This window comes from Gymnoscopelus microlampas (assembly GCF_963454915.1).
Source record: "Gymnoscopelus microlampas genome assembly, chromosome: 13".
Classification (NCBI taxonomy): Eukaryota; Metazoa; Chordata; class Actinopteri; order Myctophiformes; family Myctophidae; genus Gymnoscopelus; species Gymnoscopelus microlampas.
Genome location: NC_139950.1, coordinates 4,473,540 through 4,487,839, shown reverse-complemented (window position 1 = coordinate 4,487,839; position 14,300 = coordinate 4,473,540). Strand labels below are relative to the sequence as shown.

Sequence of the window (14,300 nt, the reverse complement as noted above, 5' to 3'; positions counted from 1 at the left end):
TTATGTAGATGTACGGGTTGTAATGGAGAAAGTCAATCAATAATGGAGAAAGTGCAAAAACCAGGTTGAAGTTCAGCCGGTGACGGACGATACGATCGTGTTTCCACAGTATGTGATGTGTTGCTTTTTTTCTGTACAGTTATTGTTTTGACAAGGTGTCACTACTACAGTAGGCTACTAGGCTAAAGTTAACCTGGCTATAGTGTTACACACTGTATGTGCACACTACAGTAGGTCTATGTACATTATGTGAAGGCCTGTTATGTGCACAGTAGGCCTACCTTTTTTATTTGAAAAGTTGCTAGTTACTTTGTAGATTTCGATTATTATTACAAAACTTAGATTAACCACTTCACCCCTATATACATTTTGTCCATTCGAAAATAGCCAATCTACAAGCTCACAGATATTGTAGATCTGCTATTTTCAAAAGATGTCATACATTTGACAACTTCTGAAATGGGACATTCTGCATAATGAGTAGCCTACTTTCTTGTTTTGGTACTTTCAGTACATTTTACCAATGTTTTTGTACTTTTACTTGTAACAGAGTATTTCTAAATTTTCTACATTGCAATATTGATACTTTTTACACTGACTGTATGTCCATGTCCAACCACAAGGTTAGTGCCAGGGACCACCATATAACTTTTGTGGTCTCAAAATGTTTGCAAAAACATTCCATGTTTTTCACATTTTGTCAAAAGTTTTTGAGAATAGCAGATCTACAAGCCCACGTGTCACACATTCTCACATTGGATAATATGTTATGCAATTAATTGTTGTTCTGTAACGGTCATCACTGCTAACCATTTCTCATGGGGGTGCTCCTTCCATTCCGACATCTCACCACTCCGACTAGTGGCTTCCGCGTGCGGTTAAGGTTAGGGTTAGGGTTAGGTATAGGGTTAGTCAACGTCGGAAAGGCGACATGTCGGAAAGGAGAAATGCACCCTTTCTCATGTCCTGCTTTCATTTACAATTGGCAAGTGGGAAGGAGATCAGACAAGAGAACAACAAAAAGGCCAAACAAGTTATCTACATATTTACAATAGTACCTGAAATAAAAAATATGACTAAGGTGCCTGCAAAGCCATGCAAATGTGGTCATTGATTACAATTAGATGTGTCACTGTCTCACCAGGTGGCCCTGATGTGTGAACAACTGACATGAATAATTTGACCCCAAATAACAGGCTGTGGATTCAATTTAATATTTTACAGAGTGTGTATAAACCTTGTTAGAACTTGCATACCTGGGTGTCAATGGGCCTGTTCACCAGTTGCATTCTGGGTGATCACAAGTGGACATCTCTTAAAGGAGATACACCATGAATGTAAAAAAAATATTTGATATTTAATATCATATGGTGTATGTCCCTCAAACCATTTTCAAAAGGTTTGAGCCTAAATCAAGCCTCAGATATACTCATTCCAACTAACTTCTCTCTGGCTTATAAAGCACTTTCAGCTGCAATACCAGGGGTGCTACTGAGCAATTCTGTCTGTCAAAATACATGGGCAGAATGGTTCGTGATGTAAGCAAACATTGCCATTCTGAGATGGCCTGTTCAGACACGCCATTCTGAAAATCTCTGAAATGAGAATGAATGACTGAATGTTAAAACAAAAATTTGGGGTACAAGAGACACTGGGGAGCCCAAAATATACCAAAAAAATAAAAAAAAGTGAAATTCATGGTGTGTCTCCTTTAACACAGATGTAAATGCACTCAAAGAGGACAGCAATCACCTCCCCTCTCAGAGGGGGAAAGATGTTTGAGAACGCGGGTCTTGGAACCAACACAGACGTTAACCGGGACAAATAATCCATCCTTGTTTTTCCAGTACTCTGCTGGGGTTCGTTCTCATCAGGTGAGGTGGTCCGTGGCCAAACAAAGTTATATGTCTGCATGTTGTGGACCGGGCTTTGTCGAACGCTGCCGTCGCGTGTGTAAGCAGCTGTGATGTTGTTTTGGCCATTGAAGTTGTGATCATAGCGAGTCTCCGTGCTCTTCACGGTCGGTAGGCCGGGATTCGGATGTACATTTCTCGATAACAATAGACTCAAACAAATGATCTTTCTTACTGTTAGGCCGTCAAGCTGGCTTGGGGTTCTTCTCCGTGTTTGTACCGATTTACGCACGCCGAAAACTTTAAAAAGTAACGGTGCCGCGTTGTGTGGTATATCTCCGTTTGCACTCGTTCCCCGTTGAAGCTGCACATTGTGGGATTCGATGAAAATGAATCCTTGAATCCAAAATAGCAGCGCAGCACAGCACCAAATAGTTGCTGGCTGATCTTTTTAAGGCGAAGGTGTTGTTTTCGCCGTTGAAGAATAGAGCGCGGGGTTGAATGCAGGAGAGAACAAAAAATGCGACTGTCCTCGTTGAAAGCCATCTGCACAAGAGTCTGTATGTTCCGACCAGATTCGGACCTCCTTCTCCCTTTTAAGCCTCTGCTTTGTAGGCTGGTAGCAGGTGGATGGAGCAGTGGTCAGAGATTCCTGGCAGAGACCAGTGCCCCAATTATTGCCAACATCTGGCTGAGTGTGTGTGTGTGTGTGTGTGTGTGTGTGTGTGTGTGTGTGTGTGTGTGTGTGTGTGTGTGTGTGTGTGCGTGCGAGTGAGTGAGTGTGTGACTTTGTAATATGTTTTTGATAATTCAATCTGAGAAGTGCTTCACTCACCTTAGAACTTTCACAGGTGCTGTTTAACCTCCTGTAGTTGCACTGCTTGTCACATTGTGGGCACATCACTATAGACCCACCTATCTCTGGATCACACACCTGTTTACTGTCCAATAACAGAGGAGAACGGTTACATACTGTCCAATCACACAAGGAAGAGGTTAAGCACTGAACTGAATGAAATAAAGCAAACTCAGTGGTAGTAAGACCTGCAGAAGTAGTTCTTATCAAGTTGCATTTACAGGACAGTTAGTAATGAGGGACATTTAAAAAATAAGAATACAAATATTATAATTATATTGTACATGATGGATACAATGTTGAATTAACAACATTTAACATAAGACATTGATATTGTGGATTATAGTTATACAATTGTGAGATGGTGATGTGATATATTGGAATATGCACAACAACAGATTCATTCTGTACCTCCAAGTGTTTTCTTCCCGAGTCATGACTCCATAAATGAAACATCCAAGGCCCACAATGGCAGGGAAGACCAGCATTAATGTATAGAATTCCAACCAGGCAAAATACATGGCAATCTTCTCCCCGTAATACTTCCTGTGAAGAGCCTTAAAATTAATATAAAGGGGAACTCCACGGAGCTTATATCTCCACCAGGAGATTATAATAGTTATATTAGTTAACAATATATATATATATATATATATATATATATATATATATATATATATATATATATATATATATATATATATATATATATATATATATATATATATGGGATACATATATGCCCCTCCGGGCAATGGGATACATATCCGTCCCTCCGGACGATGGCATACATATATGTCCCTCCAGGCAATGGTATACATATCCGTCCCTCCGGGCAACATGTTCGGGTCCGTCTTTTATTATGGTCAATTGGGTCCAAGTAGGTTCAGATTCTATTACTTTGGTTCCTGGTCTGTTTATCATATGTGTAATACCGCAGTGGATCTGAGAAGACCTGTACACAGCGGTGATCAGGAGAGAAACACTTGAAAGTGCTGTGATGATTTAGCCTGATCTAGGATCAGATTACTGCAGTGCACAGTTAGGCAGCAGGCTCTCGAGAATGACATCTCATTGATGATTAAATGTATGCTCATACAAACCTTTAAATATAATGTTAATGCTAACTACTGTATGTAGGCCATTGTAGTGTTGTGTTACTTTATTTAATAACCAAATAATAATAGCAGTAATAATCAACCCATTGTCGTGCCTGATTTACCAGGTGTGAAATTAGATCAATTCACATTTGGCACCATTTCACACCTGGCAAATGCCCCCCTTTCACAGTGGCAAGGCTACGACTATCCACTGTTGTTCCAAGTGCCAATAGACCACCGAAGTCCTGACGTCACTCGTTCATCCCCAGGTTCGTAAAGTAATTTTGCTATGGAGAATAACATTGGGTCATCATAGAATCGTCTCATATAAGAATTGTGGTCCAAAAATAAACAAACTGTCTCGGCGCCATTGTCAGGGAGGAGGTTCTGTATAGTTTATGATAGTCAGTCACTTATATTTGAAACAGTCTGTTTCTGGCGAAAATGTAACTAATTCGGCGGAAGTAACATTATCCGGGAGGCATGCGTTAATCCGACAGACCTTTTCTCCGACTATGTGGCATCCGCGTGCGGTTAGGGTTAGGGTGCGGGTTTGGTTCGGGTTTAGTATTGGAAACGTCGGAGCGCTGCGCTGTCGGAGGAATGCGCTGTCGGACTAACGTACTGCACCCACATTATCCTTTTCTCACCGTCAGTTGATGCTTCATATCCATAAGAGTCAAACCGCCGGGGTCATTTGTTTATTTTTGGAACACAGTTCTTATTTGACGCGATATTAAATACGTCAGAATGGGGTGGAAAACTGCGAACCAGATATTATGTCAGACTTCGGTGGTCTATGGCAGCAGGCTCTTTGAAACTTTGGCATGTACATCTGTACAACATCCATCTAGATCTACACAATCTTTATCACTGTAAATCCTCAAGTTAACACACTTGCTGTCTGGCTTCAAGATAGAGTTGCCATAGTGACCACATCCTTGACCACTGCAATTGCTGGGCAGCAACATGCCATTCTGATCATTCTGGTGTGAATGAGGCTTATGTGAAAGATAAAAGAGACACATTACCTAATGCGATCAAGTGGTTGCATCCGGAAGAGGTTTTTGAGGAGAGCCCAGTCTTGGTAGAGTTTAAGCCTCTCATTGCTTGCATCTTCTGACTTGACCTTGAGGCAACACTGAGTGATGTTTGGGGCACGGTGGCGGGAAACACCAAACTCTTTAATTCCACATCACAATATAACTAGAATTGCTATAGAATATAAATGAATACAACTTTTAATATAGAAAAGTATTAAAAGTGATAAGTGAGGCTTGGGAGGGACACAATCCCAGGTCAGTTAATTGAGATCCAGAAAGTGATGTTTGTAAGTGAATAAATCCTGAGTCAACTCACGTCATGAACAGGATAAGCATCCCTGTACACTCCTGTAGCCAGCAACTTTTGTAAATCAAGGAAGTTGAGGATGTAGTAAGCCTATAACATAAATCTGATTAGTATGATTAATATTAATGTTTAATAATTAATTGTTGTCGTTGTTGTTTCTCTTCTATTTTTTCTCACTGTTTTGAAGTGTTTAACACCTAAAGTCATGCTGTGTAACACACATTTTCATATGTTTTTGGCAACACTTATTGTGACCTATTTGCGGTCATTACAGAGTTTGTCTATATGGAACCGTAGTCTTGCACTACAGTGTATTATAATCTATTGTTTAGAACGCTTTCAGCAAAATGACAACATGTAATCAGAATCTCTGCCTACTGATATGTTTGGTGACATCCAAGAATGGGCTAAAAGTATGTGGAAACAATACAAAATTGTGCAAAAACATTAGGGTTTCCCTTCATATGAAATTATATCATGATTTGTTTTCAAAGCAGAAGACAAAGGTTTATTACCGCTGGTTTTCTCTGGTGTCTAAGCCATTCATTGAATTGAGATGTCCCCAGACCTATCAGTAGGTGGAAATGACACGAGGCTACACGAGACATGAATGAACTTATGCCATATTGATGTAAGTAAACTCTTATTCAGTATGATTTCCTACATTTTTTTTAATGTAAAAAAATCTATTTTCTTTATTTCTTTATTTTTTGTATGAAGTTTAGCGCCAGTTCAGAAATGTTTCTCTGGAAGCGTCTACGCAAAAGTGCTTAGAACTGTATGCATTAGTTTCTTCTCATACCTTATATATTATTTTTAAAAGTAACTTGTTACGTTAAAGGATTACCTTCTGAGAAAAGTAACTTGTTAGATTATTTTCGGGTTACCGACGATTAAAACCCACCTGTGAGGAATTTTGGTAAACATAAAATCAAGAGCGCAGACTAACGGAGTGTTGTGGAGCTGTGCTGGGCTTCATCAAGGCAAATTTGCATTGACATTCTCCTTTCACCGATAAATTCAAAAATAGTGTGAATATTCCACAACTACAACTGGAGGGCAACAATCTCTGCATGTCACACAGGTGCAACAAATAAATGTTAACAAGACCAGTAATATTGTGAGCTGTGTGTCAAACCAAAAGTGGTGACCCATTGAATACGGTAGAATGATGCAATCACCACAGACTGCAAGGCATCGGTCACCTATTTTCGTGTAACACCCGGGCCGTGCGTGCATGTCTCCGTTGAGAGAGACAAGCACAATTGTGTTGCCGGATGGCAACAGAAAGAACAGGGAAATATAGGTCTTAAATGTAACGAAGTAACACCATTATTTTGGAAAAGGTACCTAAGGTAAGTAACCAAGTACTCTAATTGCAAAACTAACACGTTAGGTTACTCTGTTACCCCAAAAAGTATTACGTTACAGTAACGTTGTTACTTGTAACGCTGTTATCCCCAACACTGATTATATTACATTTTACACTAAGATGATCTGAGCCAGTGTGAGGCTATGATGATGAAATTAGTATTTGGAATATCCAATGGCATATTTAAACATAATATGCATGTGCACACTAAAATGGCCCGTGACTAATGTGAGAGTGAGGACATTAACTGGACCTCACCATCCTGATCCTCATGGACGGTGTGAAGGTTTCGTCAGACTTATTGGAGTCGATGTCAAAGTGGTCCTTTAAGTGATCCTCGTAGGGGGCAGTGTAATGTTTCTTTTTGAAGATGACCTCGCTGGGCAGCTTTTTGTGGCGCTTCTCAGCACGTTTGCCACGCGAGTACTTGATGGACAGTTCCTCAGGGGTCAGTTTGATGGGCAGCTTGATGTGGAGCCACTCAGCGGTACGGCACAGCAAGTCCCACGTCATGCGGATCTTCACAAACTTCAGTTTAGATTTTTTCTGTATTTTATGAACACATGTATGTTGAGGGGGTGTGCCTTGACTATTCAGACATTAACAATCAAACCAAAAGTCAGCAAACACACACACATCGCAGTACTGTGGAGTAGTTTCAAGTCAGGCCCTTTCCACAATTACTAGAAAGTAAACACTTGCATTCATATTTTGGTAGGCCCTTCCCCCAACAGACCTTGCAGCAATGAATGCATTGTGGCAGGACACGCAAGAAGAAGAAGACCCTGCTCCACCACGTCTTCGACCAATGCTGGATCTGGTAGTAATAATAGAAAATAAATATACACACACACACACACACACACACACACACACACACACACACACACACACACACACACACACATATATATATATATATATATATATATATATATATATATATATATATATATATATATAATTTGTATTCATTTATTTCCCAATGTATTATGAACACATGTATGTTCAGGGGGCGTGCCTTGACTATTCAGGCATTAGCAATCAAACCAAAAGTGAGCAAACATACCACCACACACATCGCAATACTGTGGTGTGGTTTCAAGTCAGGCCCTTTCCACAATTACTGGAAAGTACAGTTAAACACTTGTATTCATATTTTGGTAACTGCTTGTTGCATGATAACTGCACAAAGGGTGTATTTTCAGTATCAAATAATCAATAGCAACTCAACTATAACATCCTCTCTGTGTAGTTGTGGACAGTATGATGGCGACTGCACGTCCTGCATTGAAATTCTAAGTCACCTTATATACACGTATATACCAAGGTTTCCATCTAGATGGGAAGTGGGGGTCCACGCGCATAAGGTGGATTTTCTTCCGCCACCTGGTTTTTCTTAATCCTTGAAGTGTGTATCCAAAAAATTAATCCAAACCAGAAAATGGAAATAAATAAATAAAAGAGCATAACTTATGAAGGAAACAACCTACAGAGACAAAAACAAGTCCCATACAATTTGGACCCAAGGAATTCATTAAAGTGGTTATTATTAAAATTCAACCACATCTTGACTATTACAGGACAAAAACAGCACAAAAGAAACAGTCGAAAATGTTCATATCACATATTTCTGCTTTTACTAAATACTTTTTTTTTCACCAACTGCATTTTCTTAATCCTTGAAGTGTGTATTTTAAGCTTTTGTTAGGTAACAGGCTGAAATAATGTCCCATGGGGTTGATTTCTAAACCTTTATTACACATATCCTGAATCCAAGGCATTTAAGGGGGGCGCATGCTACCATTTTCGGTGATCACCCTCTCACCGCTGTGGTTTGATTTGAAAACTACAACATGACCTCACTGAGCAGCGGTGATAAGCGAAAGTTTTGGAAATAGTCTACATTGTATAAGAATATGTACATATGTCACTGACCTGCTACAACGATGTATGCCCAGCAGGACCCTAAGGTCAGCTGACCAGGGTCTATTGGTCATTCCTCGTACCAGGTTGGGCGGCAACAGTTGAATGGTTAGTGAGCCCGCCTGGAAAGCCTGGGGTTCGAAGTGTCCCTGAGCAAGATGATTGCCCCTAACTGCTCCCAAAAAACAAAAGGGTATGGAATGCCCTTCCACATGTCTTGAGAGCTGCAGCCTCTGTGGACATGTTTAAGAACCACTTAAAAACACTACTGTTTAAACAAGCATTTGTGGAATTTCTTAGATTTTGTTGGAAAAAAAACAAAAAAAAGATTTTGTCTAACACGTCAATGGCCATGTGGACCAAGTACCAATTTACTTGAAAACGCGTCCATGGCACTAAAAGAGTTAATAATTCAATTTTACTGAAGTCCTTGAGTCAACATTGTATGGAAATATGTGTTAATTTGTCTCTGTATGTTTTATACTAACTAAAATGAGCTATTAGCAATCTTTTGGCCGTCTACCTATTGGCCGTCTAAGAGCACCTAGCAAGTTTGGGAAGTTTAGCATGCTGGGAACTGGAGTTATGGCTGTCTAAAGGCCAGCCAATTGGAACATAGAGGGACGGGGCTTACACAATTACAGCCTTCCCTTTTGGCCGTCTAAGTGCACCTAGCAAGTTTCGGAAGTTCAGCATGTTGGGAACTAGAGTTATGGCTGTCTAAAGGCCAGTCAATAGGAACACAGAGGGGGGAGGGCTTAAGCATTTCAGCCTGTCCCTATTGGCCGTTTAAGTGCACCTAGGAAGTTTCGGAAGTCTAGCATGCTGGGATCTCGAGTTGTGGCTGTTTAAATGCCAGCCAATTGGAACATAGGGGGCGGGGCTTACGCAATTACAGTGGCTGTCCCTATTGGCCGTCTAAGTGTACCTAGCACGTTTTGTAGGTTTTCGATGCTGGGAACTGGAGTTATGACTGTTTAAAGCCCAGCCAATAGGAACACAGAGGGAGCGGCGCAATGGTGCGGAGTAGCACCCAGGGGCCCTCCACACGTGGTTGTGATGGTAGACCCCTGACCAGTGTTGGTGGCAAGTTTGTGCGGATCGGAGCAACGGTTACGCACACGCGCGCGTGTGTGTCTGTGTGCGCACGTGTGCAGTGCTGGCTTCAGGATATGTGTAATACAGGGTTAAAATGAACCCCATGGGACATTATTTCAGCCTGTTACCTGGCAGAATCTTAAAATACACACTTCAAAGATTAAGAAAAACCAGGTGGCGATAAAACATCCACCCTATGTGTGTGGATCCCACTGTCCTTCTAGACTATTAGCCGTTGTATACCAGCCATTGACCTTTTACATTTAAAATTTACCGTTAATTTTAAACTTCGCCGACCACTGTGGCTATCAGAGAAATTACTTTTATTATTGCAATATGTAGTTTACAGCCATTAAAATCATATTTAAAGTTTGTATTATGATCTTACATTGACTGACAGCCTGCTACCTTGCACTGCAGTTATCTGATAGATCAGCCTATGTGTCGCACACCGGTGTTGCACGTCCAAAATATCAGACCTTGAAGCTCACAACACGTTGCGTTTTGAGCTTGTTGGTTTGCTATTTTCGATGCGCAACACCTTTGTGCGACGAAGCACAAACGTTTTTTATTCAGGCATTTGAGGCATCAGTGATTATCTCCATCTTTAAAATGGCCACTTTGCATAGACCAACATACACTTACTTCTTCTGATGTGTGGTCCACCTCCATCCCCATATTCTTCAGTCTCTTTTCATATTTTTCCTGGAGAGGGAGAAGAGAGCACATAATCGTATGATTATTTATGATCTGTTCACTGCTGGGTTTATACAGTAGTACATTATGATCACTACTGGGTTATACAGTATGCACACTATGATCACTGCTGCAGTGATGGGCAAGCTACTTGGAAAATGTAGCAAGCTACACTACTAGTTACTCTCGATTAAATGTAGCTCAACTACAACGGAAGCTATCGTCAGAGAAATGTAGTAAGCTACACTACAAGCTACATGGCAAAAGTAGCTAGCTACATCGACACTACTGTTTTTTAATTACTTTTTTTTATCAACTTCATGATCAAGAACAACTTTCCACCAAACAAATAGGCAGGCAAAAAAACTGCCCAGTTTGATTGTTTTTTGATTGATTGTTGAAGGGGCGGCCATAGCTGAGTGGTTAGTGAGCCCGCCTAGGGAGCCAGAGGCCCTGGTTGCCCCAGGTTCGATTCCAGGCCACGCCAGCATATGAGTCGATGAAATGACATTTGTCCCTGAGCAAGACTCTTAACCCCTAATTGCTCACAGGTTCTCATTGGAAACAAGACCGCAAGGACTTTCATGAACGACCTGTTAAAAGGAATTATCCTTACTAGACCATACCCGGTCGGCGCAGCGCATCCGTGGGGGGATATGTGCACATGATCTGGCAACCCGGGAGGCAGTTTGTCCCATAGCTGGGCAGCCCCGTAACCATGGCGACAGTGTTTGACACAAAAACGCTAATAATTGATGAATTTGAAAAACGGCCTTCACAGTTAAGTTCAGATGGTAAATTAAGTTCACAGTTAAGTTCAATGGCTGTGTGCAAAATCAGAGCAATTGGTCCAGCCAGTGAGGAGAACCGGGTAGCTTCACCGCCACTACACCGCCACTACACACACAGAGGTTACTAGAATTATAGTAGGATTGTTTATTATAATGTATAATGTGTGATGTCAAACAAAACTGACATTTTCAAATAATATTCCTATATTCCTCATTTTGTAAGTAAAATCAATTGATCAATTTAGACTGTATTTAAATCCAAATAAATGTATATAAAAGATATGAATTATCAGCACTGCTCTAGATCAGTTGTTCTCAACGTTTTCAGGCCGTGACTCCCCAAAATAATCAAATTTGAACTGGGGACCCCTCAAAATAATCATATTTGAACTGGGGACCCCTCAAAATAATCAAATTTGAACTGGGGATCCCTCAAAATAATCATATTTGAACTGGGGACCCCCCAAAATAATCATATTTGAACTGGGGACCCCCCACCCTGACAAGCACTTGGAATGTAGGAGTTGAGGCATTATTTAGTTTGACTTGGTTCCACAGATACAAATTGTGAAAATAGCAGATCTACAAGCTCACAATGCGAAGCCTTGTGAGCTTGTAGATCTGCTATTTTCAAAATGTTTGCCTCTTTCTTATATTATTTGACTATTTGGCCAATATCTGACACAGTTTTTATAGTATAGTTTGTTGATTGTAATGGTCTACTTTTTTCTCTCTTTTTTTGTATCCATAAATGGTCACTTCACTGTCATCTGGGGACCCCCCTAAAAATCATGTGGGGACCCCCCTGGGGATACCGAACCACAGGTTGAGAACTACTGCTCTAGATGATCTTTTCCCTCTTATGTAGCCTACTATATGTCTTTATTTTAGTTTGCCTTTTCTTTTCCCCACCCCATAATGTTATTCATTTTCTGCCTAAAGTGAAAAATAGCAGCTATCTATTAGTTATCTGTTGACAAAAAAAAGGGCATTGACTTGTGTGCTGTTTGGGAACAGTTGACAATGGTTATGTAAAGCTTTTCATCAGCTTATTTGGGGCTTATTTTTATAGACCTGGTTGCTTGTTTCTTTCGCACAATTTGGCAACACTGCTTCTAATGGCTAACAAAACTAGCTGGCTCCGTCTGTGATCATAGAGTTATAATATATCGTCTGTGATCCATGCTCTGTGGCTGCTTTCAACAGCCATGGCTGGGACGGTGGATAGATCTTTCTGTTAATGTATGATCCATCTAAAAGTATCACACACAGCAGAAAAGTATTGCGGACACGTTATTATGGATCCCACTGCGCATCGCGGACTGCTCTTCATGTGGTCTTGTGGTGTTTTGATTTCCTTCCTGGTTTGGCATGCATGACCCGCCCTATCCTGACTCTGATTGGCCTACCCGTAATGTTCCCTACCCAATCGTGAGTCGTCATATCTAAACCAACCAATCACCTCCGTGGATTTCTTTTTTCTTCACAAAACTATTTAGCAGTTAACTTTTCTCCAGTGAGAGTAGCGTGTAGCGATGATGGACGTTACATCACTACTTGGGTCTAAAAATAGCTACACTACAGAAAACGCTACTTGGTTCAAAAGGAGCGACGCTACCGTCACGCTACTGGGAAATGTAGTTAAGCTATGTAGCGTCGGGGTGCATTTCTCCTTTCCGACATGTCGCCTTTCCGACGTTGACGAACCCTATACCTAACCCTAACCCTAACCCTAACCGCACGCGGAAGCCACTAGTCGGAGTGGTGAGATGTCGGAATGGAGAGTGAACACCGTAGCGTCGCTACTTGTAGCTCGCTACTGCCCAACACTGCACTGCTGGTTATACAGTGAACAATGGACCAGGACTGCTGCATTGGGACTCAAAGAGGGAGTCCCAACAATGCTATACTCAGAAATATAAAGGCAGCTAGCCTAAGCTCATTTAATTTATATAACACATTTTGTTTTGAAAGAACAGTTACAGTATGTTTGTATAATTTTATTTTAGAGAAGTGGACAGTTCTGACAGCTAGCCTACCAATTGTTATGTAACAGCAGGATACACAAATATTCACAGCCCTATCGTTTCTATACTTGGAACCGTCCTTTTTCTCTTTAGACAATATATGTGTGGTACACATTCCTTCATGTTGTCTGTCTGATGAGTACAAATGGAACCAAACTCACAACAACTTGCATCGTGACGCTTTGTGAGCTTGTAGATCTGTCATTAGATATGGTATGACAGCAGGCTTTATGATTCATAATAAATGAGAGTCGTACAACTGCCTACTAAAAGTGAAATTGTATCAATGGAGCACATTACCAGTAAAGAAGTGGAACGATATTGGACTTGTAAGGGTTGTACAATCTCTCTTAGATGAATACAGATCAACGGGCTCATAACAAACAGCGTTTTCTTTCATATATCTGTAAAATACAGACTTTGCTTATCCTGTACAAATATTCTGTACAAAACACAGATGTTGGGGAGTAATTTCTAAAATGAGGTCCACATGTAATACAACTCCCGTGTGGATAGGGTTTAAGTTGAGGTTTTGTTTTGCAGAAACGCATTAATCCTCATCCATCTTTGTCTACCTTGTAAAGCACACACCCTAAATAACACGTGGCACAATGTCTGTTTATGATTTAAGTTTAATGGCAGATTGTAGACAAAACAGCTACCACAATGTCTTACCCTCATCTCCTTCTTCTTGTCCTCTGTGTAAGCCGTGTCTGGTAGATTGTAGACACAACAGCAACCACAAGTTCTCACCCTCTCCGTCTTCTTGTCATCTGTGACCTCGTGGACAAGGACAAAATCGATCCTCCTCTTACCATCGATAAAGAACGCCGAGTTAGGATTTATGTCGGTTTTTAGGGGCTCAGTCTCATCCTCACTCTTACTAAACTCTGACTTGATCTCATCCAACTCAGCAAGGAAGTCGACTGATGCCATGATGTTGTATCTCTCAGAGTGAAGAGAAATGCAGCTGCTGTATAAATATATTTTCACACAGGCAGAAATTGACACGCCTAGTAAATTCATTCATTGTCAATGAAAGGTGAGCAGACAGGTAGGGAGGCGTGGCCAGTCTGAACAGGTGGAGCTTCAAACCGTGAAACTGATATTATGTACAGTTCTACTGACAGACTGTGTGAGCTGTCATTGCACGCATTCCTCACCTACCAACCCATTCACCTACTTGGCTCTGCTCCAATCACATCAGTTGAGCTCATTCTGTTTCACTTAT

The 14,300-nt window shown here is 40.9% G+C and overlaps 1 protein-coding gene across 1 annotated transcript in view; it reads right to left on the bottom strand.

The window, feature by feature from the left end:
* LOC311058170 (anoctamin-6-like) overlaps window positions 1-14,042 on the bottom strand; it is a gene marked incomplete at its 3' end in the record, with an annotated part of 64,541 nt that extends 50,499 nt beyond the window's left edge. Inside the window, exons 1-8 of the mRNA XM_084075521.1 lie at window positions 13,745-14,042; window positions 10,201-10,260; window positions 7,268-7,348; window positions 6,790-7,077; window positions 5,169-5,249; window positions 4,841-4,950; window positions 3,121-3,255; window positions 2,689-2,794 (exon numbers count right to left, since the gene is read on the bottom strand). Coding sequence (XP_083931647.1) covers window positions 2,689-2,794; window positions 3,121-3,255; window positions 4,841-4,950; window positions 5,169-5,249; window positions 6,790-7,077; window positions 7,268-7,348; window positions 10,201-10,260; window positions 13,745-14,005 — 1,122 coding nt within the window. The 5' untranslated portion in view covers window positions 14,006-14,042. The remainder of the gene's footprint in view (window positions 1-2,688; window positions 2,795-3,120; window positions 3,256-4,840; window positions 4,951-5,168; window positions 5,250-6,789; window positions 7,078-7,267; window positions 7,349-10,200; window positions 10,261-13,744) is intronic.
* Between the last annotated feature and the right edge of the window lie 258 nt (window positions 14,043-14,300).